This window comes from Natator depressus, chromosome 13 (assembly GCF_965152275.1).
Source record: "Natator depressus isolate rNatDep1 chromosome 13, rNatDep2.hap1, whole genome shotgun sequence".
Classification (NCBI taxonomy): Eukaryota; Metazoa; Chordata; order Testudines; family Cheloniidae; genus Natator; species Natator depressus.
The window spans coordinates 768,257-794,308 of NC_134246.1; the positions used below are offsets into that span (position 1 = coordinate 768,257).

The following is a 26,052-nucleotide window of genomic DNA, read 5'->3' on the forward strand; positions in this document are numbered from 1 at the left end:
CCTGCGAGCCCCTCTGGTTCCTGCTACCAGGCATGCAGCAGCCCCCGTGGAAACTAGTGAAGCGTTGGTCATGCGCTGCAGCCTCCAAAAACGAGTGAAAATTCCCCACCGCACGCGGTGAAGGGTGCAGTCAAATCACTTTATTGCATTTTGTGCAGACAGGAGTCTAAAAAATTAATACAATAAAAGCTGTAAAGCATTAACAGGAGCATTCAACAAGTGAGGAGCCACTCCTCTGTTAATATCCACAGCGAACACAGGGGGGTGATATTGAGGCGGCCCAATACAGAATACTGAAACACTCGCATAGAAATTAAATGCAAGCCTATTCCTCTTCTTTTGGTTTGCAACCTATTTTATTTACATCGTTTAAACGTCTTTGCATTGCTCTGCACACAGATTCTTTAAAACACAAAGCATACTAGGTCACTACATGTCTATTGAAATATTGCACTCAGAATAAAAGTCATTGGAATGGATGTAAAACATCTAGGTACAGTGACTATAAAGTTTATTTAATGAATTGACTTTGTTGTGGTAACATTCATAACAAATATATTGCACATGTAGCACAGAAAAGTGTTTTGCAACCAACAAAACCTCAGACCTCTGGATCCTTCCACTGCGCTGTGTCAGTGCTGCCATGCAGCGGAGAGTCTTGACTCTTATAGTGCAACTGTTGTACCCTAAGCAGTATCCATCCTTCCTGCTGTTCAGGTGACTATGAACACCGTTGCCCAGTGCAGCCTCTGCCTACATCTGTAAACATGCTCTCAAATGGTTTGTAACCTGTATCAGGGAATACCTGGACTGCGCATAACCCACCAGCTTGCACTGGGAGGCCAGGTAGTGAACAGCTGGAAGGGGGCTGGGGAATGGAGGTTGCCCCCATTTTAACTTCTGAGGAACTAATGAGTTTTCCTCTGCTCTGGCTAGAGTAGTTCCCTGAGCAGGGGCCCGAGCCTTGCACAGAGAGCCTGCTCTGCTCTGATGGAGGTGGAGGGGCTGTGCTCATCCTTGCAGCTGCATACAAGGGCTCTCTGTAAAACAAGCCTCATGGGTCAAGACCTTCCTGCCTGCTCTGAAAACCCTGAACTGTCTCCACATGTGCCAGAAAGAGACTCAGGTTTCTACCACAGGACACTGTGTCTTTCCCAAGACGGAACAGTGGAAGGGTGCTCCAGAGGGAGCTGCACACGCACAGAGGCCAAACGTGCCGGGGCAGAGCTGGGTTTGTAAACTAACATGCAGTGCTGTCTGCTAAAACTGGCCCCCTCCAGCCCCAGGCATGGGGGATTTGCTGTGGAAACCATCACCCTCTGCTTGCCCCCAAGGAGTTTGGCCAGGCAGTGGTTCTGAGAGGCAACAATGCACATGTGTGTTCAGAGCTGTAGCGCTGGTCTTGCTGAGCTAGAGCGGGGGAAGGGGGCTCCTTTGCCTTTCACTGTCTCAGTGTGGTAACTTGCCAAGAGGGGTTGAGTACTACCCCCCAGCACTGTTGGAGTCCTGGCTTTCCAGGATGAGGGAGGGAGAGGGCCCTGGCTGCCATTGCTGTTTTGAGCAGTGGCTGTAGCCCTGCTCTGAGCTGGTCTAATGGATGCTTTGCTTAAAAGGGTGCCGGCACCTGTCTGCACTAGGGTTTCCACTGCCACGAGGGAGTGCAGGTAGCAGAGCAGGGATCAGTGATGGGGGCAGGGTGTGATACGTGCCCAAGGATGAGCTCGATGCTGCAGGTGGTTCGCACTAGAGGAATCATGAGACAAGAACTGTTAAGTCCTGATTACAGGGAAAGAGTCAGGATTGAAGGGCATCTGCACTGAGGGAGGGGGACAGCACTGGGGACAGGAAAGGAGAGGAAGGCAGCAGGAGCAGGTCGGGGCAGCTTTGAGGCCTGCAGGCAGTAGCAAAAGCCAAAGGAGAGTTTTGCAAGTAAGATCTACGACTTCCAGCTCTGGGATCAGTCTGTGCTCTTAGGAACCTTGCTGCTACTGAATGGTGTGAAAGCCAAGCCATGGGGAGTGTCTGGCTGATGGGGTCTTCTCACAGCAGCCACTAACCAGCCCTAGCTCTTGCTGTGTGGCTGGCCCTCCATCAGCCCCTGACCCAAGCGTAAGGAAACCTTCCTCCAAGCAGACACCTGCCTGTTCATCTAAAAGTGTTCTTGGGGCCGAGGCACTCAGCAGAGCTGCTCTGTGCTCAGCAGAGTTGCTGGCCGTTAATTGTCCAGTGTCGGGCTGGGCCCCTGCATCGCTGACTTCCAGCCGGGAGTTGGGCTCAGTGCTCTTGCTCTGGGAATAGCTCAGCTTCACCTTGGCATCGATTCCCCATTAGCAGCGTGTGGCCGCAGCAGCAGGCACCCATCCCTTGCCAGGGTTTGAAGCCGGAGCTGCTGCACCGAATAATGCTGCCATACGCAGAGCTGCATTTTTCCAAGCAGTCTGGTCATGACTGGGGTTGTGCCTGAGCTGCTGCTGGGGGGTGGCGCTTTGAGGGAGCCAGGGCTCAAGGGGCATAGCAACAAATGCAGCGAGGGCTGGGGCCATCACCAAAGCCTGGCCTAGGTGAGCAGATGCGGGATTGTGAGCAGGGAGCTTCAGCCAGGTCAGCATCACTAAGTGGAGAATTGCTTCCTGCTCCACTGCCCTCCCCTCATTCCCCACGGGGCCAGTGCTGGGGCTGGAACGGGGGTGATGCCAAGGGCCCACTGGAGGAGGGTTTAGGGCAGGTGCCTACAGAAGACCTTGTTCCCTCTGTCGCAGCTTCAGTGGGAAGGAAGTTGAGGGCTGGCACCTCTGTGGGAGCAGCTGCTGGGCACTGGATGCTCTTCCCTAGAGAGCAATGAGCAAGGGCAGCGTGAGAGGAAAGGAAGGGGGGCTATGGGGAGCCAGCGCTGCCTGTGAGAAGGGGCCCAGCTGCCTTCTCCAAGGGGATTCATTGTACGAGACATGTCAGCTGTGGCCGTTAGCCCTTACTTGCATCAAGCCATGGGCCTCTGAACTGCCATCTCCCACCTGCAGAAGGCACAGGGCTGCCCCAGTGGTGATCTGCCCGGGCCCATTCCCAGCGCTGCAACGGGTGGAGTTTATGGAGGCTAAGAAGAGGTGGGGCTGGGATCAGCTCTGGGCCACACGTCTGAGTGGTAAAGCTGCTCCCTCTCGGCTTGGGGAGAGGGCCCGCCGGAGCAGGCTGCACTCAAATTGGAAGCTCAAGTCTGCTGTGAAGCAAGTTCAGAAAATTCTGTAACTTCTTTTCCCTGAAAAGACTAAGCAGCAAAATTCAAAGAGAATGACCCCACGAGCTGGCCCTCCCCCCGGGACGTGCCATAGGCCAGGGACGCTGCAGCCTTCACCCCTGCACGTGAGCGACAAGGAAAAGCTGCCCTCTCCAGAGGGAGCAGCCTCAGCAAAACCTTGGAGCCCATGGGCCTGGGCCCCAGACGGAGTCTAAAAGCCGGAGCCAGAATTCACTGGCGCTAGCGACTCCTTGCATCTCTCAGCATAGAGCTAGATCTCTCTCTCTATTCTTCATCTGGGCCTATGAACATAAATATGATCACTTTAAAAATACACATACAATATTATGTACATTATATACAGCTGGGCAGGCGCCCGGGCTGGGCGAGCCCTCTGCCCTCCCGGCCTCCACGCCCACTGCGGTTCCTAGAACTATTCACATTGGTTAAAAGCACCCCAGTTTCTCAGTAAAGTGAGAGATGCTGAGGGGGGTCGGGGGGGGCTGGGACCAAGGTTTGACGTGTCCAAACAAGCCCACAGCCATGTGCGCGGGTGCAGCCGGGCTCCTTGCAGAGCTGCTCATGGGCCCATGTGACCTGGGGAGGCTGCATCCCAGATGCGGAGTGTCAGTGCCCTGCTGCTGGTACGGGGGTGGGCCGGGGTTGGGCGGGGGGGGATTGAGCTGATTTGCATATTTATAAACTTTCAATGCCTGCGGTCTTCACCCAGCAGCCCCTGAAGCAGCTAGATGGCCTTGAGGCGGTTGCCGTGGGGGAGGGGACGCAGGGGGCACAAGGCTGCAGCAGGGGCGCAGGGAGGCTGCATTCCAGCTCTTCATGCATGGGGGGGGAGGGACACAGGCCGCAGGCCTCCCGCCAGGAGCTGCTGGGCAGCGTGGCCGTGCAGGGCCTCGGCCAGACGCGCGCCCCTGCATTCCCAGGGCTGCGCGGCGCGTGTGGGCAGCATGCAGCGAGCGCGCCGCCCCAGCCCGGCAGTGCCCAGGCCCTGCAGCAGGGATGGAACCAGACCACACCCTGGAGCAGGTGAGTCGGGGTGGTGCAGCCGTGTGCACCTGTGCTGAGCGGGGGGGTGGGGTGAAGGAGAAAAACTTGAAGTCCATGTCCCCACTACCCCCCTCCCGCACCGGGAGGCAGCCCCTGCCAGGCCCCTCTCACCCAGCCGGCAGATCCAGGTGGCCTCACGACAAGGGCAGCGTGGCGCTGTCCTTCGCGCCGACATGCTGCAGGACCTGCCTCTTCCCTGCGCAGCACTCGTCTGTCCAAACCAGCGCCAGGGGGCCGCAGAACGTGGCTGTGGTTCCCAGGGTCCGGCAGCGGGCTGAGCCTGCCTTGGCGAGGGGCCTGTGGCTGGCACTGCAGGGCACATGTGAGCGGTGGGGTGAGGCGCGGCTGGCGAGGCGAGCATGCGGTGGCCTGGCCCAGGCGCACAGGCTCCAAAGGACACGTCAGCAGGCGGGGCAGGGCAGCAGACGTGTCCCTCAAACCTCAGTGTGTCCTAATGTAGCAGAGCGAGGGGTAGAGAGCCTAGACCCGAGGGGCCAATGCACCCACGCCAGCCCTCCGGGGGCTCCAAGGAAGCACTGACTGAGAGCCTGGCCAGCCCCGCTTCCTGCCCCGCACGGAGGCCAGTGGCGGTGGCAATGCTCCAGGCCCTGGGGCTCGGGCTCAGGGCTCCTGTCTCTATTTATATATCAACAGCCACCGCAGGGCTGTGCTGGCGCGATGAGGAACAGCGGCGCTGGTGCTGGTCGCTCCTGGAACCTCTGGGGCTGCAGTTCGAATGGAGCGAGTGGGGGCATGGCAAAGTTTCTGAGCACCAAGCACAAGCGGAACCGCCCTCCTGCCCCCCAGGAGCCAGGTGCAAAGAGGTCGGTGGGGGGGTCTCTCCGGGTGCAAAATAACTTCAGCCCAGCAGTCGGTGTTTCAGGAGTAGATGGTGATGACTTCCCGGCCCCCTCCGCGCACCAGCATGACCCGGTCCAGGTGCTCCGTCAGCACCTCCAGGAACTCCATGTCTGCAGGGGCGGGGCTGTCAAGGCGGAAACCGGACCCCGCTTCGGGCACCGTCGCTGGGCCCGCCAGAGGCCGAGGCGTCGGGGCAGGCACAGGGCCTGCCAGGCTGGCTTGGCCGGGCCGCCGAGGGGCCGGAGCCCCAGGCTCCGGGAAGCCCTGGGCTAATGCCCGGGGCCGGCGCGCCCCGCCCCTCGGGACCTGCCCGACCCTGGCACGGGAGGGCGCCGCAGCCGGAGCGTCGCGCACGGGGCGGCGGGGGCTGCCTGCGTGACCACCCCCCAGGCCGGCAGAGCACCTGCCCTGCCCGGGCCCCTGGGCCACTGATTGGCTGAGTTAGCGCCGCTTTCACAGGCCTCCACCAATCAGCGAGGCCGCACTGGGCCCGCCGGGGGGCGGGGGGGGCGGGCAGGGACTGGGGCAGCCGGGGGCGGCTGGAGCCGGGGCTGCTCGAAACTGATGGGGGGGAGGTGCATGCACCCCCGGCTCCGTGTGTGTGCGTGCGTGTGTGTGTCTGTCTGTCTGTCTCGCTGTGGGCTTGCCCCCGGCTCCGTGTGGGTGTGGGTGTGGGTGTCACTGTGGGCGCAGCCCCGGCTCTGTGTGTGTGTGTCTCGCTGTGGGCCTGCCCCCGGCTCCGTGTGGGTGTGTGTGTGTGTGTCACTGTGGGCGCAGCCCTGGCTGTGTGTGTGTGTGTGTCTCGCTGTGGGCCTGCCCCCGGCTCTGTGGGGGGGGGAGGGGGGCTGTGGGCGCACCCCCGGCTGTGTGTGTGTGTGTGTGTCACTGTGGGCGCAGCCCCGGCTCTGTGTGTGTGTGTCTCGCTGTGGGCCTGCCCCCGGCTCTGGGGGGGGGGACTGTGGGCGCACCCCCGGCTGTGTGTGTGTGTGTGTGTGTGTGTGTCTCGCTGTGGGTGCACCCCCGGCTGTGTGTGTGTGTGTGTGTCACTGTGGGCGCACCCCCGGCTCTGTGTGTGTGTGTCTCACTGTGGGCCTGCCCCCGGCTCTGGGGGGGGGGGGGGGCTGTGGGCGCACCCCCGGCTCTGTGTGTGTGTGTGTGTGTGTGTGTGTCTGTCTCGCTGTGGGTGCACCCCCGGCTGTGTGTGTGTGTTTGTGTCACTGTGGGCCTGCCCCCCCGGCTGTGTGTGTGGCTGTCACTGTGGGCCCGCCCCCCGCTATCTGTGTGTGGCTCTGCCAGCCAGCCAGAACACGGGCGCGGCTCCATATCGAGCACCTGGGCCCTGCCCCACACCAGCCCAGAGCCTAGCCCCCGGCTCCCAGCAGTAGGGCTGCAGTCTGTTCCTGGCTGGCACATGGCGCTGCTCTTCCCAGCACAGGGCGTGGTGCTCCTGGCTGAAATGCCCAGGGGTGGGTGTTTCCAATGTCGGCAGGGGCCGGCTGGGCCCAGCCACAGCCCCCTGGCCCAGCCTGTCTCACCAGTCTAGCGAGGCTGGGGTTGGGGAGGGTGGGAGAAGCTGCCAAGCGGTGGGAGTGGGCAGCTACTGCCATGGTTTGATGGCGCTACCCCAGCTGCTGGCGGGTGTGAGGAGGCATCGGGCAGGGCAGGGAGGTGCCACTGGGGCAGCCCCACATCCCTAGCATCCCCTGCCCACCAGGCCTGGGCTCCCCCTTCAGCCGCACTCAGCCAGGGCCTTAGGGTCCCACAGCCCAGAGCCAGCAACACCCACGGCAGGAACACGGGGCCCTCTGGCAGGGGACCTACAGGGCAGGACCTGTCCCAGCCAGGGCCTTCCAGCCCACAGACACTTACGTGCCGCAGACAGTGGCCTGGCCACGTGGCTGGGTTTGCAGCTGCCAGCAGCCAGCAAAGGATACAGTTCTCATCCCCCTTCCGGTTGCGGGGTGGGCCTGGCATGTTCAGCAGGACCAGCTTGGCGTTCTGCGACTTCTTGACAATGACCTCGTTAAGCTTGACGGCTGTGTGCATCCTCCGCACATTGGACTGGTTCCTGGAGGAGAAACAGGCGGGCAGGCTCAGGGGGCAGGGCAGGGCCCCAGACCCTTAGAGCTGGTGGTGGTGTAGGGGGCACAGAAAGCCCCGCCCACACAGCTGTGTCAGATGGGGGAGGGGCACACAAAGCCCCGCCCACACAGCTGTGTCAGATGGGGGAGGGGCACACAAAGCCCCGCCCACACAGCTGTCTCAGATGGGGGAGGGGCACAGAAAGCCCCGCCCACACAGCTGTCTCAGACCCAGGAAGGAGATCTGCCAAGAACAAGCAACTCCTGCACTTCTCAAGAGGTGCCCGAGGCAGCGCTGGCCCTTGCTGCCCCTGCCCATGGGGCAAGCCTGGGGCACTAGCCAGTCCTGGGGCTCTGACCAGGCTCAGCCAGGCAGGTTCAGTCTCTTCCCCCTGCTGGCAGGAGGTGCTGTGTGGGGCAGGCGAGGCCCCCCCCAGCAGGGGGTGGTATGTGGGGCAGGTGAGAGCCCTGTGGCAAGGGGAGGTTTGTGGGGCAGGCGAAGGCCCCCAGCAGGGGGTGATGTGTGGGGCAGGCGAAGGCCCCGAGCAGGGCGTGATGTGTGGGGCAGGTGAGGATCCCCAGCAGGGGGCGATGTGGGGCGCAGACTTGGCACTGGAGTGGCAGGATCCCGCAGCCCCCTCCTGCTCCCCTCCGCGCCGGGACACGGGACACACACACACAACTCAGACTTACAGGTTCTCCCACTCCCTGCCGGCAGCACGGGGGAAAGAGAGAGAGAGCTCGTCAGCACCTTCCTGCCTCGCCCCACCCCCTGGAGCACCAGCTCCCGTTCACTGCTCAGCTCCCACTTCTGCCACCTTGGGCACAGCGCTGTGCTGGTCTCCACGGGCTCCCCATCCGCCCTGCGCAGCCCAGACCTGCCAGGAGCTCCCCGGCCTCCGTGCACCAGCTCCCTGGCTCGGCTCCAGCACGGACACAGGCAGGCCCAGGCCAACGCTGCCTGGGACAGGCCCGCTGAGCAGGCTGCCTGGCTCGGCTGGGGACCAGTGTCTAACAGGGGGTGCAGTGCAGGGGGCCGGGGGCCACCCCAGGGCCAACTTACGGCTTCATGTTGAAGAAGTCCTTGATGCTTTCTGGGCTGACGGGGCTCTTGCTCTTGTTCTTCTCCGCAACAGACTTTTCCTTGGTCCAGGTGAGATGCACCTTCTCAGGGGCTGTCTCCACCTCATCACCGGGCGACTGGGGCCTGCTGGAGAAGGCCGTGGCATTCTTATCGTGGATGAGTTGCACCTGCAGAGGGAATGGGTGAGAGCGAGCAGGGAAGCAGGCCGGGAGGGGTCTTCCCAGCCCCCCATCCTGCCTCACCCCTGGTGCCCCAGGCCCATGTCACTTGGCCCTGCCAGCCCCAGACCCCTCACCCTGCAGCACTTGGCCCTGCCAGCCCCGACCCTGCAGTACTCAGCCCCACCCTGCTGTTCACTGCCTCCATAGTGCCCCCTGATGCCCCAGCACTTGACCCCCTTTCAGGTGCTTGCTCCCCCCAGTTCTGCAGCATCAGCCCCCCAGCTCCCCAACCTGTGGGGCTTGGCCCCCCAGCATATGCAGCCTTACCTCCTCCTCCGGCTTCTCCTCACTGTCGCCCACCTGCTCCTCTGGGACGCTCAGCCGCAGCCGGGTGTTGGCAGGGTTCTTGCGCCGGATGGAGCCACGGGACTCGTCCGTGATGCTCTGGATCTGCGTGGGAAGGGATGGAGATGGGAGCTCATTGTGCAAACCCAGCTTGCCACAGGCCAGACACCAGGGGTCCCTGCAGGGTGCATCCAGCTGGGATCTCAGTGGGGAGCGGGCTCAGCACAGAGCCCACTTGAGCTACTCAGTTCCTGCCCCACCCGGTGATGGGGGTCACTGTGGGGGCACAGCCGAGGGCAGCTCAAGGCTGGCCAGAGGGAAAAGAGTTCAGGTCTGGTTTGGTGGGGCAGGGGGTCACTGCTGAGGAGCTCAGGTCTGGCCGGGGGGTCACTGCTGAGGGGAGCACAAGGCTGGCTGCAGGGGGTCACTGCTGGGGGGAGCTCAGGGCTGGCTGGGTGGGGGTCACTGTTGGGGGGAGCTCAGGACTGGCCGGGGAAGGTCACTGCTGGGGGGGCGCTCAGGACTGGCCCGGGGGGGGTCACTGATGGGGGGCGCTCAGGACTGACCCGGGGGGGGTCACTGCTCGGGGGTCTCAGGACTGGCCGGGGAAGGTCACTGCTGGGGGGAGCTCAGGACTGGCCGGGGGGGGGGGGGGAGGGGGTCGCTGCTGGAAGCCTGCACCACAGTTACTAGCAGCTCCCCATGGCTTAAAGGGCCCAGGTGGCACGGCAGAGCTGCTGCCCCGTGGGGGTGCAGGCCCCAGTGTTTTGGGGGGGCAGCCTGCCCTGGGCAGAGGCCTCACCCAGGGAGCCCAGTTACCTCTCGCTCCCGCTCAGTCTTGGTGAGGTGCATCTGCTTGAGGATCTGCGAACGCTGTTCCATCACCAGGGTCTTCTCGTAGGTGTAGGCCGAGATGTCGCTCTCATGCTGCAGGGACACGACGTGCCATCACCCAGGGAGGGAGCTCGGCACACGCAGCCCCCCCAGCTCAGCCTGAGGCACAGCCCTGGAACACCAGGCACATGGGCAAGTGCCCCCCATTCCCCCAGAAACACCTGGCCGGCCCTTCCCCTGCAGCCCTTTGGGGACCCCATGCCAGTGCTGGGCATGGGCAGTTCCGCACCCACCTCTCAGGGCAGCGACTACACACAAGCCAGCGGCCAGCCACAAGGCCAGGGGGCCGGGCCAGGGAGGGGCTGGGCTGCGCGAGGGCTCTCACCATCTCCACCACCTCCACCTCGGCCGTGATGCGCAGGTGGTACAGGAATGTCGTCAGGTCCTTCTTCATCTGGATGCTGTTATCGTCCATCTGCGCCACCGTGAAGATGCGCATCTTACATTTACGCCAAACCTGCCGGGGAGACGGACCGCTGTCAGCCTGCCCTGCATGGAACCCTCCCAATCCCAGCCTGGCCGGCCCACCAAAGCAGGGAACCGGCCTCCGATCTCAGCCCGGTCCGCTCACCAGAGGGAGGAGCCGGCCCCCAGTCCTAGCCTGGCCAGCCCACCACAGGGAGGAACCAGCCCCCGGTCCCAGCCTGGCCGGCCCACCACAGGGAGGAACCAGCCCCCGGTCCCAGCCTGGCCGGCCCACCAAAGGGTATGTGTGTAATTGTCTGTAATATCGCTATGAACTGTCTATGGGCCCCTTGTACGATCACCTTGACGTTGCTCCCCAGTGGGTAGAGAGGGTTACAGTGCTGCTCCTGGGGCAGCATGGGGTCTTGTTATTGTCTGGGGTGGGGTATGAATGGGTCATTGAGGACTGCCTGGAACCCACCCAGCTCAATGGGAAACCTGCAGAGACAATGGGATACTGAACGCACCAGCCATGACTTGCAGCAATAAAAAGATTAGCCAAAGGAACTAGCCAGAAAATGGTGTAGCCCCCACCACCCTTAGAGCAGAGCAAGGAGAGGGCGTTAAACGAGGCACAGCTGACTGCAGGGCTGGGGAATGCTGATCAGGACAGGAACTGGGGCCCAGCCCCAGGCCAGGGTCTGAGAGACGCCAAAGACAACAGTGGCAGCAGTGGCATCCCCGAGGCCCCGTTCGCCAGCTCTGGCACTGAGCGTGACACCACTTCCGCTGGCGCAGCAGAAACTGGCCGACTATGAGAACCAGCGCGAACAAGAGGGAGAGCAGGGAAAGCAACAGCAACAGCATGACCTGGGTCTGGAGCTGAGGCAGAGCGTGAGGTCCTACACTGGGGTAGTACGTGGGGAGGAACCATGGGATGCCAGTTCTGCAGGGCGCCTAGATACCAATGGGGGGGGGGGGGGCGTTGATCCCTACCGCAGGGCCTGGCACAAGTTTGCACCAGCTCTACTCTTCCCCCGGTACTCCCTCCCCGAGCAAATGGATCGTCCTTCAGGAATTAGACTCGTTACCACTGACCCCCCACCTTGGTAAGGCAACTCCCATCTTTTCATGTGCTGTAATATTTATACTGCTTTCTGTATTTTTCACTCTGTGCATCTGAGGAAGTGGGTTCTAGTCCATGAAAGGTTACGCCCAAATAAATTTGTTAGTATCTAAGGTGCCACAAGAACTCCTCGTTGTTTTTACTACAGGGAAAGGTTTATACAATTAGAGCAATTCCATGAGCCATGGCCCCACATGCTGAAAATGTGGCTAGTAGACCGGACTAGGGATCTGCGTGGCGCAGGCCGGTTGGCCGATGAGTTTGTGCCTAGTAGGCCTGGCTGTGAGACAGAGCCAAAGGGTGACTGGCCCAAGTTGGGGGTCACTTACAGGGGGTCACACAGGGACACCCCAGAAATGGGATTTCAGTAAACTCAAACCAGAAGTGACGGCCGATGCAGGTAGACCACCCCAAAGGGATTCCCAAAGAGGCAGAGTTGTAAGATCCGTCGGCAAACAGAGCATCAGGGGCTGTACTGCCTGAGGCTTCCTGAAATGGGCTTTAAATGGGACCACCAAAGAATTATCTTGGTGAAGGCCCAGCCCAGGGGAATGCCAGTTCCCCAAGCCTTGGGGGGGCAGTCTCCCTGTGGCTCTGTGCGGGTGCAATGGGCAACATCAGCTCTCAACCCTCTTGCGCTGGGGTAGCCCATTCATAGGGTGTGCGCTGAGCAAACACTCTATTAACCCTGTACAGCAGGCTGGGAAATGGGTCCAGGGACACTGGAACAAGGGTCTGCGGTGACTCTTGCATGGCCCAGTGTGCTAGACCTGGCTCAGTTTGTGCCCAGTGAATATGTAATCACGAGGGCGGTGTCTGGACCCTTGGCCAAGGGGCCTGTAGCAAGGATCTACCTGAGAGGGGGAGGCCCAAGAGGGGCACAAAAAGGGTGGGGGAGCAGGATCAGCTCCCTGCAGTGCTGCTGTTGGGAAAATCTTCCCAACTGGCCAGATGCTGCCCAAGTGTCCTGGCCCTTCTCAGAGCCAGAGAGTTCCCCCCAAGTCCTGACCACAAACGATGGGGCTAGGAAGCTGCTGCCTGTGGCTTGGGGGAATGTGCTCGTTGGGCAAGGCTGAGACTCTGTCCACAGGTGGGGAAACTGAGTCACAGCCAAGTGATGCTGGGACTCAGATCCCAGCCAGTGGGGATGGACAGGTCACACTCCTTGCCCAGTAGCTGACTTTCAGAATGGTAGGGCCTTGGCTGTCCACAGCGCTGTCACCCTCTTGAGAAGGACGGCAGGGGAAGATCCCTGTGTGAGAGGGAGTCCTGTACCAAGAGCGGGGTCCCCAGGGAACACTGAACCTCGGGGCATCAGGAGGCAGCTGATGGCTCTCCAGAGGTGCTGCCACAGGCTGTTGTCCTTGGCTCAGACCATCCTTCGCTCAGGACATCAGGGGATCCAGAGCACCCTGTCAGGACTGCCGCAGAACATGGTCTGGTTGGAGCTTTTACTGCCTGCCTGTGACCCCGGTCAGTGGGTGGGGAGAGACCTGGCTAAGTCTAAAGCAGCCCTAGAGTTGCCAGCCTTCCAGGATTGACCTGGAATCTCCAGGAATTAAAGATTATGTCCTGTGATGAAACCTCCAGGAATACATCCAACCAAAACTGGTAACCCTCCCAGCCCTGAGACCCTCCGGGCAGGACGTCTTCAGAGGGTGGCTGTAAACATTGTAGGGCCCCTTAGCAAGGCAACCCAGGTGGAAGACACGTAGTTTGGTAGTGGTGGATTTCGCCATCCCACAGTGCCGGCGGCTGTCCTCCATCGAGGCAGGCACGGGGCAGATGTGCTCTGCTGACCATTTTCAGCAGAGCGGGGTTCCCAGCAAGGCCTTACAGACAAAGGGTACAATGTCACGTCAGCCCTGCTCCAGAGCTTGTGGGGGAAATGTGGGGCCTGGACCACCTGGGCCTCGGCACATCCCCCTCAGTCCAACAGCTGGTGGGCAGGGTACTGGGGCCCTGACCATGATGCCGAGGATGTTTATGGAACGGCATCTGCAGGCCTGGGACAAATACTCACCGTCCCTGCTGTTCACTGATCGGGATATGCCCCAGGAATCTACAGGGTTCGCCCCTTTAACTGCTGTATGGGAGGAGAGTGAGGGACCCTGGCCCTGCTGGGCTGAGGGGAGGGGAAAGGCTCCCTCCGTGGAGACTCAGTGGTGGAGGACGTGCTGTCCTGCTGGGAAAGCTTTGCCAGGGAGAACCGAGCCAGGGCCCAGGGGAAGCGGGGGGGCTGGTCTGACTGCACAGCATGTGCCCGCTCCGATGGCATCACAGGGAATGAGCTCATGGATCTCAGCCCCGCGGGGGAGAATACGCTCCAAGCTGCCTGGGACGGGCCCTTTAAGGTCATCACCCAGCGGAAGGAGGTGAACAATGCCGAGGCCAGATGAAATTCTAGACAAGTTGGACGTGGGGGGCATTACCTCATGTGACGAAGTGGGACTGTTCTTAATGTTTCCTCTGAATAGTGTGGGGGTGCCTCAGTTTCCCCTAGGCAGTTCTTAAGTCTCTAGGTGGTGGGATAAGGGAGTGTAATTGTTGCAGAGCAAAGGGCCAGGGTACATAAATGGCCGACACTCTGTTTCCTTGCAACTGATGGCCTGGGCCCTTCCCCGCTGCAAGGTGAGAGCTAAAGGGTTGGAGAACAAAGGAATCAGGACAAAGCCCAGAGGAGGAGGGGCTGGAGGGAGCTTCAGTTTTGGGCTGGCTGGGACATGGAGTGAAGGGCAGACGGGGTTGTCTGGCTCACTGCCCCCCAAAATGGACCCAGCTGAGGGGTCCTGTTCTCTGCACCTACAAGCTCTGTGTTAGACCATGTTCCTGTCGTCTAATAAACCTTCTGTTTTACTGGCTGGCTGAGAGTCACGTCTGACTGCGGAGTTGGGGGGCAGGACCCTCTGGCTTCCCCAGGAGCCCCGCCTGAGCGGACTTGCTGTGGGAAGCGCACGGAGGGGCAGAGGAGGCTGAAGGCTCCGAGGTCAGACCCAGGAAGGTGGAAGCTGGGTGAGCTGTGTGTCCTGCAGACAGGCTGCTCACAGAAAGGAGACTTCCCCAAAGTCCTGCCTGGCTTCATGGGGAGCAGATCCAGAGCATCACCCGGGGACTCTGTGACACCAGCCCACCCCCAACCCTGATCTTGGCACACACACACCCCTGATCCCAGCCCAGCCGGCATGCCAAAGGGGGACACTCCCCCCGATTCCAGCCCAAGCCCACCTTCCACAGTACCTTATGGTGCCGCAGCAGGAAGGGCAGCAGCATCAGCATCCCCCCATCATGGACGATCCACCAGACATCAATGTGGCCCTCAGAGAACCGCTCTTGATTGCCCGGGAACATGGCAACATTCTTGGTGACCAGCAGGGCCAGGTGGCCGGCCGTGGTCTCCCGCACCAGCTCTGTGGGGAAGGGCTGCAGCTTAGGGCAGGGGCAGTGCAGAGACCAGCCCCCCCCGCAGCAGCGTGAGGGGCTGCTGACCCACCAGTGTGATGCCCTCCCTGCCCCCACCAGGAGCGCCAGGCACGTGCCCAGAGCACTGCATCCCCACAGAGCACGGCAGGGGCTTCTGGGCTTCCTCCTCTGTCCCCTCTGCACAGTGCCCAGCACTTCCCCGAGGGGCCTGCTTCCAACGGGGAGAGGCCAGCTGTGCCCTGGGCCAGGCTGGGGCTGCTCAGCGCCAGCTGGGGCTGCATCCAGCTGCTCCCTTGCCCCCATGCACCCGCTATGAGGAGCATCCCTGGCGGCTAGGTGAGGACCCATGACGGGGTGATCATGCCTAGCATGCACAATCCATCGCTTCCTCCCAGCTTCAGGCACCACCCCGTGGGAGCTTCTGGGTGGCTCTGCTTTTGCTCATTTGGGCGTCTGTGGATGTGTGCACGTGTGTGCAGCTCTGTTTGCGTGGCTGTGTATGCACACAGACCTTTCTGAGGGAACCTGTGTCTCAGAGCTGAGTGCTGCATTGAGCTCTGGATGCGGTAGGGCTGGAGTCTCTTCTCTCTTGTGGCAGTGAGTTCCACAGGCCAGGTACGACCCCCCCCAGGAAGGTTCTGCCTCCCGCACTCCCCCATTGGTCAATAGCTTCCCATCCCAGTGGGATGTAGCTGTCACGGCACGTTGAGGGAGCTGGGACAGAGCCCAGCGTGGCAGTGGCCCAACGCAAAGCAGGGCCCAGATTGGCGGAGCGGCTCGGGGTCCCCAGGGAGAGGAACAAGCCAGTGCGTTCTCACAGGAGCACAGCTGGTGGCCACAGGAGTGATCCCAAGAACAAGGCTGACCCCTCTGCTCTTAGCGTGGGATGGAGGGCCCCCCCCCACAGTAACCCTCTGCATCGGCAGCTGAAGCAAGGACTGGGCTGGTTCTCAAGAGCATCCCACTTCCTGCTTTGGCCCACGCAACCGCACCAGATCCAGAACCCCTCCCTCCTGACCCACAGCCGTGCCGCTGCCCCTCCTTCCCCACCCACAGCCCTGCTAGGCCAGCCTTCCCACTGCCCCTCCCTCCTGACCCACAGCCTCCTGGGCTAATTGAGGGTTTACACAGCACCAGGCACTGCTGGTTTGTCCCTTCCCCTCCTGCTCCCCCAAGCTCCAGATCCGTGAACCCTGCTCAGAGTCACGGGCTGCCAGGCTGGCTCATACCAATGAAGTTCCTCCAGGTCTGATGATCGTCCTTCTGCCGCCAGTTGCGTGGCCACCCCACCAGCACCGTGTTGTGCTGCAGCCCCCCGAGCCCACTGGACTGGATGAGGTGGGACACGCCATCCCGCAGGTTGGACGAGATCACGACCTGGCAGAAGCCTTTCACCTTCTCAGCTTCCATCAGGCGGCGCAGGGACTGCCCCGGGGAGAGACAGGGAGGGGAATTAGCAACGGCAGAACAGCGCCTCTTCCACGTGGCACAGCACCCCGGGGCTGTCCAGATGCCAGCTGCACCCAGAACCCTCCATGAGCAGGGTCCCCTGGAGCCATGGCCCTGGGCAGCGGGCGAGGCAGCCAGAGGTGTGGGCAGAAGGAGGGCAGCGTGCTCGGTCGGGGGCACGTGCCAAAAGCTCACAAACCCCCCGTCAGCCAGGAGCATGGGGGCGCTGCCTTGGCACTGCCAGGCAGCATGCTGAGTTAGCGCGTGCCGCCCACACTTTCTGTGCAGAGCTGAGGGGCGTCCCCGTGCCAGGGCCCGACGCGCAGGGAGGGCAGCAGTTAGAATTATTTACTCACAAAAATTATAACATGTCACCAAGAGGAGAAATTGTTTGGTTACAAGCTCCTAATCCTATTAGGGGGAAGCCTAGCCATGCGCAGGTGCGCCTGGCGAGGGGGACTCCCCCGGCAACCCAGCGAGCAGGGCACAGAGCAGCATTTCATGCTGCCACTGCCCCTGGGCACATCCCCTCCCCATTTGCTAAGCCTCCCGGCTGTCCCCCCCCGAGCACATCCCCTCCCCACACTCTCCGCCCCAGCTCCCCCCTCCAAGCACATCCCCCCTGTGACGAAGTGGGGCTGTTCTTAATGTTTCTTCTGAATACTGTAGGGGTGCCTAGGTTTCCCTTATGCATTTCTTACGTCTCTAGCTAGTGGGATAAGGGGGTGTAATTGTTGCAGAGCAAAGGGCCAGGGTACATAAATGGCTGACACCCTGTTTCCTGGCAACTGATGGCCTGGGCCCTTCCCCCCTGCAAGGTGAGAGCTAAAGGGTTGGAGAACAAAGGAATCAGGGGACCTCCTGGTCGGGGAAAGGGACAAAGCCCAGGGGAGGGGGGGCTGGAGAGGGTTTCAGTTTGGGTTTGACTGGGGACATGGAGTGAAGTGCAGACGTGGTTGTCTGGCTCACTGCCCCCAAAATGGACCCAGCTGAAGGGTCCGGTTCTCTGCACCTACAAGCTCTGTTTTAGACCATGTTCCTGTCGTCTAATAAACCTTCTGTTTTACTGGCTGGCTGAGAGTCACGTCTGACTGCGAAGTTGGGGTGCAGGACCCTCTGGCTTCCCCAGGACCCCGCCTGGGCAGACTCGCTGTGGGAAGTGCACGGAGGGGCAGAGGAGGCTGTTTCCCGGGGACTCCGTGATACCCCCACACTCTACGCCCCAGCTCCCCCCTCCAAGCACATCCCCCCCCACACTCTGTTCCCAGCCTCCCCCCCTCCCCATGCACATCCCCCCTCCTCTCCCGCTTTCTGGTGATGGACTTGTCTGCACAGGTCAGTGAGACAGAAGCCGAGGCTGTTGGCCTGCGTCACAGCAGCTCTCAGCTCCCAAACATCTGCCCCCTCTGCTCTAATCCCAGCTTTCCCTGCGTGCCCTGCACCATCCTGCCAGCGGGCCCAGCAGGCTGGGATCACAGTGAGACCTGGCCCAGTGGGGATGCCAGGGTCCCAGGGCCATGTTCCCCGGGGCCGTCCGGTGCCAGCTGCTGTGAGCCAGCTGCGGCCCATGGCAGCAGGTAAACCCGACAGTCGTGCCAAGTGGGGGGTGGAGGCAGGCCAGGCTACTGCAGGTGTGGGGAGGGGGATCTGGGAGCTTTGCGAGGCCCTGGGAGGGAGTGCGCAGCCAGGAAGTGTCCCTCTGCTCCCAGGCCAGGGGAGAGGCCCCATGGCACCACACCCTGGCACGGAGCTCCTGTATGGGCTGCAGGCCCTTGGTGGGGGGGTAGCCGGGTGAGGGAGCGCCGGTGACTGAGGAAGGGAAGTGGCACCAGGGGCGGGGGTGTTACTGCTGGTGCTGCCCTCACCTCCTCCGCCCGCTGGGCCTGCAGGTGATTATCCAGGAAGGTCCCTTCCAGCACAGAGCCCACAATTGTCAGCCCCTTGCCGGCTTTGAGCTGCGAGGTTAGAGACAGGAGCTGCGGGTGCACCACGTTCTGCTCCTGATCCACTCGGACCAGAACCAGCAGCTGAGGCCTGGGAAGGGAACACCCTGGGGTTAAACACTGGCCATGCAAAGCCCCCACATCCCATACCACACCCGCCCCAGGGGATCAATGACCCTCCATCCAGTGCCTGCCATGCTCCCCCGTCACACAACCCTAGGGCACAGCCCAGCATGTGCAGCAGGTGCCCCAGCCGTCTGCACCCCAGAGCTCAAACCCTTTGCCCCATTTGTGACAAAGTGGGACTGTTCTTAATGTTTCCTCTGAATACGGTAGTGGTGCCTCAGTTTCCCCTAGGCATTTCTTAAGTCTCTAGGTGGTAGGATAAGGGGGTGTAATTGTTGCAGAGCAAAGGGCCAGGGTGTGACGAAGCGGGACTGTTCTTAATGTTTCCTCTGAGTAGTGTGGGGGTGCCTCAGTTTCCCCTATGCAGTTCTTAAGTATCTAAAGGGTGGGATAAGGGTGTATGATCATTGCAGAGCCCTAGAGGGCAGGTGTGTGCAGGGGTCTGGACCCAGAGAATGGCCGACACCCTGTTTCCTGGCAACTGATGGCCTGGGCCCTTCCCCCCTGCAAGGTGAGAGCTAAAGGGTTGGAGAACAAAGGAATCAGGTGACCTCCTGGCCTGGGAAAGGAACAAAGCCCAGAGGAGGGGGGGCTGGAGGGGGAGTCAGTTTGGGGCTGGCTGGGGACGAGGAGTGAAGTGCAGACGGGGTTGTCTGGCTCACTGCCCCCCAAAATGGACCCAGCTGAGGGGTCCGGTTCTCTGCACCTACAAGCTCTGTGTTAGACCATGTTCCTGTCATCTAATAAACTTCTGTTTTACTGGCTGGCTGAGAGTCCCGTCTGACTGCGGAGTTGGGGGGCAGGACCCTCTGGCTTCCCCAGGACCCCGCCTGGACGGACTCACTGTGGGAAGCGCACGGAGGGGCAGAGGAGGCTGAAGGCTCCGAGGTCAGACCCAGGAAGGTGGAAGCTGTGTGAGCTGTGTGTCCTGCAGACAGGCTGCTCAGAGAAAGGAGACTTCCCCAGAGTCCTGACTGGGTTAATAGGGAGCAGTCCCAGAGCATCGCCCGGGGACTCCGTGACACTATGCACCCCCTTCCCCCCAACCCCCAGTCCCAGGCAGCGCCGACCCCGCCCAGGTCCCAGTATGTGAGCTCTTGGGGCAGGGCTCTCCTCTGGAGCTTCCTGAGTGCCGGTGCTGTGTCCGGCCCACCACCCGCTCCTTGCTCTTCGCCCCGTTACTGGCTAGAGACAGCCCCGCGCTCACCTCCAGTTCTTGGTGTGTGGGGGACCCTCCTCCAGCCGAAGCAGAGCGTAGCGAGCCGCACTGAGCGAGAGCCCTCGGATGCCATCGCCCCACTCCTTCTCCGCTCTGCCGGGGAGGGACAGGGGAACTCAGCACCTGGTAGGATTGGAGGCCAGCCCATGCTCTGGGGGTCAGCTCCCCTCTGAGGGCAGCCGGGGCGGCCTGGAGCAGGCTGCGAAGGGGCAGGCCTGGCAGGGCCCAGCATGGGGGGTGCAGGCCACAGTCCCCAGTGGAAGGCCCTGAGCACTAGAAGCGCAAGTTTCCTGCCCCAGGGTGCCCCCAGCTCTCTCTGAGGCAGCTGGGCTTAGAGGAGGCACCAGGAAAGGCAGGGAGCAGGGGGGCTCTCAGGCCTGCTCCCTGGGAATAGGGAGCCGGGAGAGCAGCACCGCCAGGCCCCTGGGAGGGCAGAACGGGGACCCGCTGGGAGCTGGAGCCCAGAGTCAGTGGAGGAGCTGGGTGGCTGCTGATTGACTGAAGCTCGGACAGTCCAACGGCCTGAAAGAGCCTGTGGCGGCTTGTGAGCTAGGCAAAGCCTTGCCCTCCCGCGCCCCATCTCACACTTCACTTGGGGCCAGCGTCAGAGCTCCTGCCGCGGGCCTACGGGCAGGGTGAGCCACCGAGGGGTTTGGGGACCTCCCTGAGCGCCCGAGAGCAGAGCTGGGACTAGCACCCAGGGCTCAGGGCTCCCAGCCCGGCGGCCTGAGAACTCGGCTCTTCTCCAGCCCGGGCATCTGCTGTTTCCCAGCGCGACGGAGCTTAGGAGGCTGCCACGGGCTCCGTTCAGCCCTGTGGCAGCGGATGCCTGAGCCCAGGAGCAGCTCCCCGCCCCCCATGCCCCGAGTCGCCGCACTCACCCCCTGTATTCGATGTACTTGTAGATGAGGCCAGCGATGAGCATGGCCACGAGTGCGTAGTACCAGGAGCAGATGAACATCAGGGCCAGGCAGAGGCTCATGCCCAGGAAGGAGAGTGTCCTGGGGAGTGAAGGGAGCTCTCAGCCCAGTCCCACAGCACCAGCCTTCCAGCATGCAGAGCCCTGCCCCGGCACCTCCCCAACCTCCGCCCCAACCTGCCTCTGCGGTGCTCCATGGCCCTGGCAGTCCCCCGACGCCAGCCCCAGCCTGCCAGGAGGGACCTTAGGGGAAGGGATGCTGCTCCGTCTGGGAGCCTGGCTGCCTGGGCAAAGCGTAGGCCCCGGAGAAGCCAGAGCTGGCCCAGGTGAGACCGGCCTCAGGTAGTGTTGCCCCTCTTGGCCTCCATCGGCGCATACATGGGGAAACTGAGGCTCCGAGCGGGCCAGGCCTGTTCCACCTTGCCCAGTGGGCCAGTGGGAGCAGCATCCTGAATTCACGGCTCCCGCTCCCCTGCATGAAGCAGCAGAGCCCATCCCTGGCCCAAGGCTGGCGCATGCCAGGGTGGCAGCAGCGCCATCAGGAAGGGCAGGGCCCCGGGACAGGATCCTCCCGCAGGCCAAACCCACCAGTGGTAATAGCGGAACCGGGGCCGCCAGTTGGGTGTCCTCAGCAGCGTCTGCACCGCGCACGCCAAGTTGACAAACATGTAGCACATCAGGAAGAACCTGCGGGAGAGAATGGAGACAGCGCCTGAGCCACTCACCCCAGGGCCAGCGGCGGCCTGGCCCCAGGAGCCCCAGGGATGGGTGCAGGGAGGTACCATGCCCGCGCACTGGCTGTCCCAGAGGGCCCCCGGGATCCCAGCTGCTGCCAGGCTCTCTGGAGGAAACGGCAGCTGGCAGAACGGTGCCATGTGGCCCTGACACTGGCCAAGAGACAGGGGCCGCATCCCACGTGGGACTGTCCTCTCCTGCCAGATGGGGGCGCTCTCGCCAGCGCAGGGAGCGGGCACACCTCCCTGGCACCCCCAGAGGGAGTTCTCCTTCAGCCGGGGCCCGGGCAAGCCCCGGCGGTGCCATGCAGGCGTGGGCGTCACACAGCCAATCCCGACGGCTGGACGCAGGACGCAGATCAGCTGGGCAGGGAGCCGCGCTCTGGGCCCTGAGCTGCAGTGGGGGGAGTGTCGTGGCTGGGCCAGTCTCGGGGTGGGGGTGGGGGGCGCAGCCAGAGCGTGCTGCCTACATGGAGAGGATGGGGGCGACCTCGTCCAGGGAGGCGATGAGGATCCCGATCTCGCAGATGCAGGCGGTGAGGAGCAGAGCCCAGGTGGGCTCCCCATTGGCTTTGCCGTGGCCGAAGACCTGGGCGGAGAGCGAGAGAGAGGAGCGTTAGGGTGCCTGGGGGGGCAGGGGTGACACTGCCCCTTGCCCATCTCAGGCCCACTGGGAGGCCCTGGCATGGGGCAGGCACCCCTCGCAGCTGGCACAGAGGGGCCCTGCAGGACGCATGTGTTCACAGGGACGTGGCTCTTTCCGGGCGCCAGGGGCCCGCGAGTTAGCGCGAGGCCCCGCAGGCACGGGCACAGGTGGGCGCTGACAGTGCAGGTCAGGGACAGACGAGCAAGGGGCCACGGGAGGAGATGGAGACCGGACATGGACTGGGGTGGCCCAGTGGTCTGTGGGTGCCTCGGCTGCGTGTGGGGACCTGGGCAGTTGCTATGCAGGGGCCTTGGGGGGCAGCCATGGCAAGGCCTGACCTATGGCTGTGGAGCAGGCCCGCCAGGCTGAAGTGCGGGTGGCTCTGGGCCCGGCTGCAGAAGGCCACGGCCTGCAGGGGATGGCATAGTCTGGCCGGCCCCGCTGCTGCCTCGGCCCAGCCATGCAAACTTCTCCCGGCCCTGGGCAACTCTGGCCACAGCCAGGCCCGGCACAGGCGCCAACCATCCACCACACACACTCTGCCCCAGCTCCACCTGTGCCTGCCTGTAAGGCTGGGGGCTCGCCCCGTCAACGGGCCACCCCAGCACTCAGAGCCCTTCTCTGCTCCCTGCCCTGCCCGCTATACTCCCCCCACCCCAGCATTCGAACACCCGACCGTACTGAACAGAGCGCTGGGCAGCGCTTCGGTCACTGCCCATCCCCCATACATTGGGCCCCCCACCCCGACATTCCCACTCCTAGCTACACCACTGGCTGCACGGCTCAGGCAGCACCTGGGGGTTGGGGTGCCATGGGGGGGCTGGGCAGAGCCTGGGGGGTTGGGGTGCCATGGGGGGGATGGGGGCTGAGGCAGAGCCTGGGGGGTTGGGGTGCCATGGGGGGGCTGGGCAGAGCCTGGGGGTTGGGGTGCCATGGGGGGGCTGGGCAGAGCCTGGGGGGTTGGGGTGCCATGGGGGGGATGGGGGCTGAGGCAGAGCCTGGGGGGGTTGGGGTGCCATGGGGGGGCTGGGCAGAGCCTGGGGGTTGAGGTGCCATGGGGGGGATGGGGGCTGAGGCAGAGCCTGGGGGGTTGGGGTGCCATGGGGGGGCTGGGGCAGAGCCTGGGGGTTGGGGTGCCATGGGGAGATGGGGGCTGAGGCAGAGCCTGGGGGGTTGGGGTGCCACAGGAGGATGGGGGCTGAGGCAGAGCCTGGGGGGTTGGGGTGCCACAGGAGGATGGGGGCTGAGGCAGAGCCTGGGGGTTGGGGTGCCATGGGGAGATGGGGGCTGAGGCAGAGCCTGGGGGTTGGGGTGCCATGGGGAGATGGGGGCTGAGGCAGAGCCTGGGGGGTTGGGGTGCCATGGGGGGGCTGGGCAGAGCCTGGGGGTTGGGGTGCCATGGGGGGGATGAGACAGAGCCTGGGGGTTGGGGTGCCATGGGGGGGCTGGGCAGCACCTGGGGGTTGGGGTGCCATGGGGGGGCTGGGCAGAGCCTGGGGGTTGGGGTGCCATGGGGAGATGGGGGCTGAGGCAGAGCCTGGGGGGTTGGGGTGCCATGGGGAGATGGGGGCTGAGGCAGACCCTGGGGGGTTGGGGTGCCATGGGGGGGCTGGGCAGAGCCTGGGGGTTGGGGTGCCATGGGGGGGCTGGGCAGCACCTGGGGGTTGGGGTGCCATGGGGGGGCTGGGCAGAGCCTGGGGGTTGGGGTGCCATGGGGAGATGGGGGCTGAGGCAGAGCCTGGGGGGTTGGGGTGCCATGGGGAGATGGGGGCTGAGGCAGAGCCTGGGGGCTTGGGGTGCCATGGGGGGGCTGGGCAGAGCCTGGGGGTTGGGGTGCCATGGGGGGGCTGGGCAGCACCTGGGGGTTGGGGTGCCATGGGGGGGCTGGGCAGAGCCTGGGGGGTTGGGGTGCCATGGGGAGATGGGGGCTGATGCAGAGCCTGGGGGGTTGGGGTGCCATGGGGGGGCTGGGCAGAGCCTGGGGGTTGGGGTGCCATGGGGGGGATGGGGGCTGAGGCAGAGCCTGGGGGGTTGGGGTGCCACAGGAGGATGGGGGCTGAGGCAGAGCCTGGGGGGTTGGGGTGCCATGGGGGGGCTGGGCAGCACCTGGGGGTTGGGGTGCCATGGGGGGGCTGGGCAGAGCCTGGGGGGTTGGGGTGCCATGGGGAGATGGGGGCTGAGGCAGAGCCTGGGGGGTTGGGGTGCCATGGGGGGGCTGGGCAGAGCCTGGGGGTTGGGGTGCCATGGGGGGGCTGGGCAGAGCCTGGGGGGTTGGGGTGCCATGGGGGGGATGGGGGCTGAGGCAGAGCCTGGGGGGGTTGGGGTGCCATGGGGGGGCTGGGCAGAGCCTGGGGGTTGAGGTGCCATGGGGGGGATGGGGGCTGAGGCAGAGCCTGGGGGGTTGGGGTGCCATGGGGGGGCTGGGCAGAGCCTGGGGATTGGGGTGCCATGGGGGGGATGGGGGCTGAGGCAGAGCCTGGGGGGTTGGGGTGCCATGGGGGGGCTGGGGCAGAGCCTGGGGGTTGGGGTGCCATGGGGAGATGGGGGCTGAGGCAGAGCCTGGGGGGTTGGGGTGCCACAGGAGGATGGGGGCTGAGGCAGAGCCTGGGGGGTTGGGGTGCCATGGGGGGGATGGAGCAGAGCCTGGGGGTCAGGGTGCCATGGGGCAGTGGGGGCTGGCACTGCACACTTCCCAGCACCACACGGTTCCGATGCCCGTCGATTGGCAGCTCTGCTGGGCTCCTGCTGGGGACAGACCAGGCCCTATGGCCGATGCTGCTCTCCGCTCCCCAGCGAAGCTGGTGGCCTGCAGCAGCCCGAAGGGCCCTGCTAATGGGGTGCAGGGGTGGAAGCAACCTGAGCGCACTGACAACGGCTGGGACGCTCCCAGGGCAACTCCCTGTCCAGCCACAGCAGCAAGGCCCACAAGGATGCACCAGGTTGTCCCTGCCCCCCTGGGCATCCTCCCCCGTGCAGCCCCATGTTGTCCCACAGTGGGGGCCGTGTCTGAGAGGAGGGTCCCGGGGAGGCAGAGCAGTGTGTGCAGGGAGCTAGAGGACACATGTCTGCATGCATTAGCAGGAGAAGGCTGGGTTCCTCCAGCGAATGCTCAGAATGTGGCTGGCAGGGCGAGGGAGCGAGTTTAAAATTAGCCTGTTCTTCCCTGGGGGGAGCTGTCGGTTTGGATTTGGAGAGATGAGGTTCTGGGAACACATCTTCAGCGAGCAGATGAAATATTAACTGGCACAATGGCAGCGCACTGGGCACAGGCCGACCTCCCCCAGCACGCTCCTCTGCAAAACCTGCCAGAGCTCTGCTGGGCCTCCCGCCCCAGGACTCCCGGCCAAACCCCGGGCAGCTCCCAGAGCCCAGGCCAGGAGCAGGCCCAGGGAGCAGAGCGGGAGCCAGGCGCCGTCTCGTCAGCCGCAGAGATCCGTAGCTCTGGTTCTGCCTGGCCAGGGAAAGGTGCCAGTGGGCAGAGGCTGTGCCGGGGTGCGGGCAGAGTGATCACCAACCCCAGCACCTGCTCCCCTCTCCTGCCCCCGGCTCCCTCCCACCCCCAGCACATCCCGCCCTAGCCCCCACTCCTCATTCCTGCCCCTCACTCACCCAGCAGCCTGAGGACAGCTCTCCCCAAGCCTGGAGCAGCTGGTAGCCTGCTCCTCCCTTCTGGCTGTTCCAGCCCAGGAACTTAACTCCTTGCCCAAGTGGCCGGGGACCCACCCAATGAGCCACCAGTGCTCCCCACATCAGCCCAGTGCGGGAGTGGCCAGGCCATGTGGATGGCGAACAGGGGTGGGTTGCCCCATCACCGATCTCCCTCCCAGGCTGTGAGGTCAAAGCCAATTCCAGCAAGATCCAAGCCAGAGCCGAATCCCAGCACCTCGTCCCCGGACAGACCTCCAAGCTCACCCAGATCACGGCAGCTGGGAGGCAGGAGCTGCCCTGCAAGTGGGCCCAATCCCCAGCTGCCAGGCAGCTCTCACACACAGGACGGGCCTGCTGCACTAAAGTCTCATGCAAATGGGCCACGGTGCAAGCTGGGACACAGATGTGCTGCGCAGACGCTGCCAGACCATGGCGGTGGCTGCTCGGCTGGGCACACTGGATTGCCAGAGAGCCAGCCGGGGCCTCAGCCAGCAGGACTCGCTCAGGGATCCGGCCTCGGAGCAGCACTTCCTTTGTCACAAACCATGTCAGCAGCCCGACCTCCCTGCAGAGACCCGGCGCGGAGACACATCTGAGCTCAGCCCCTCAAGAGGGATTCAGACAAGGTGAAGGTGACTTTGCTCCTGCAGGAGCCAAGAACCTGCCGGTACCCTGTGCAGCTGATTTCCTGGGC

The 26,052-nt window shown here is 63.3% G+C and overlaps 1 protein-coding gene across 3 annotated transcripts in view; it reads right to left on the minus strand.

Annotated features, from left to right (window-relative positions):
• Nucleotides 1-213: 213 nt before the first annotated feature.
• SLC12A5 (solute carrier family 12 member 5) overlaps nt 214-26,052 on the minus strand; it is an 84,585-nt gene continuing 58,746 nt past the window's right edge. For 2 of the 3 annotated variants that reach the window (XM_074969882.1, XM_074969884.1), the window contains exons 13-26: nt 21,535-21,653; nt 20,919-21,017; nt 20,293-20,412; nt 19,400-19,504; nt 17,989-18,157; nt 15,904-16,099; nt 14,492-14,661; nt 10,049-10,180; nt 9,649-9,756; nt 8,812-8,934; nt 8,303-8,490; nt 7,933-7,947; nt 7,093-7,226; nt 3,880-5,268 (exon numbers count right to left, since the gene is read on the minus strand). In XM_074969882.1, coding sequence (XP_074825983.1) covers nt 5,177-5,268; nt 7,093-7,226; nt 7,933-7,947; nt 8,303-8,490; nt 8,812-8,934; nt 9,649-9,756; nt 10,049-10,180; nt 14,492-14,661; nt 15,904-16,099; nt 17,989-18,157; nt 19,400-19,504; nt 20,293-20,412; nt 20,919-21,017; nt 21,535-21,653 — 1,770 coding nt within the window. In that variant the 3' untranslated portion in view covers nt 3,880-5,176. Of the gene's footprint in view, nt 3,535-3,879; nt 5,269-7,092; nt 7,227-7,932; nt 7,948-8,302; nt 8,491-8,811; nt 8,935-9,648; nt 9,757-10,048; nt 10,181-14,491; nt 14,662-15,903; nt 16,100-17,988; nt 18,158-19,399; nt 19,505-20,292; nt 20,413-20,918; nt 21,018-21,534; nt 21,654-26,052 lie in introns of those variants that run through there. The other variant, XR_012641732.1, reaches the window with a different exon arrangement.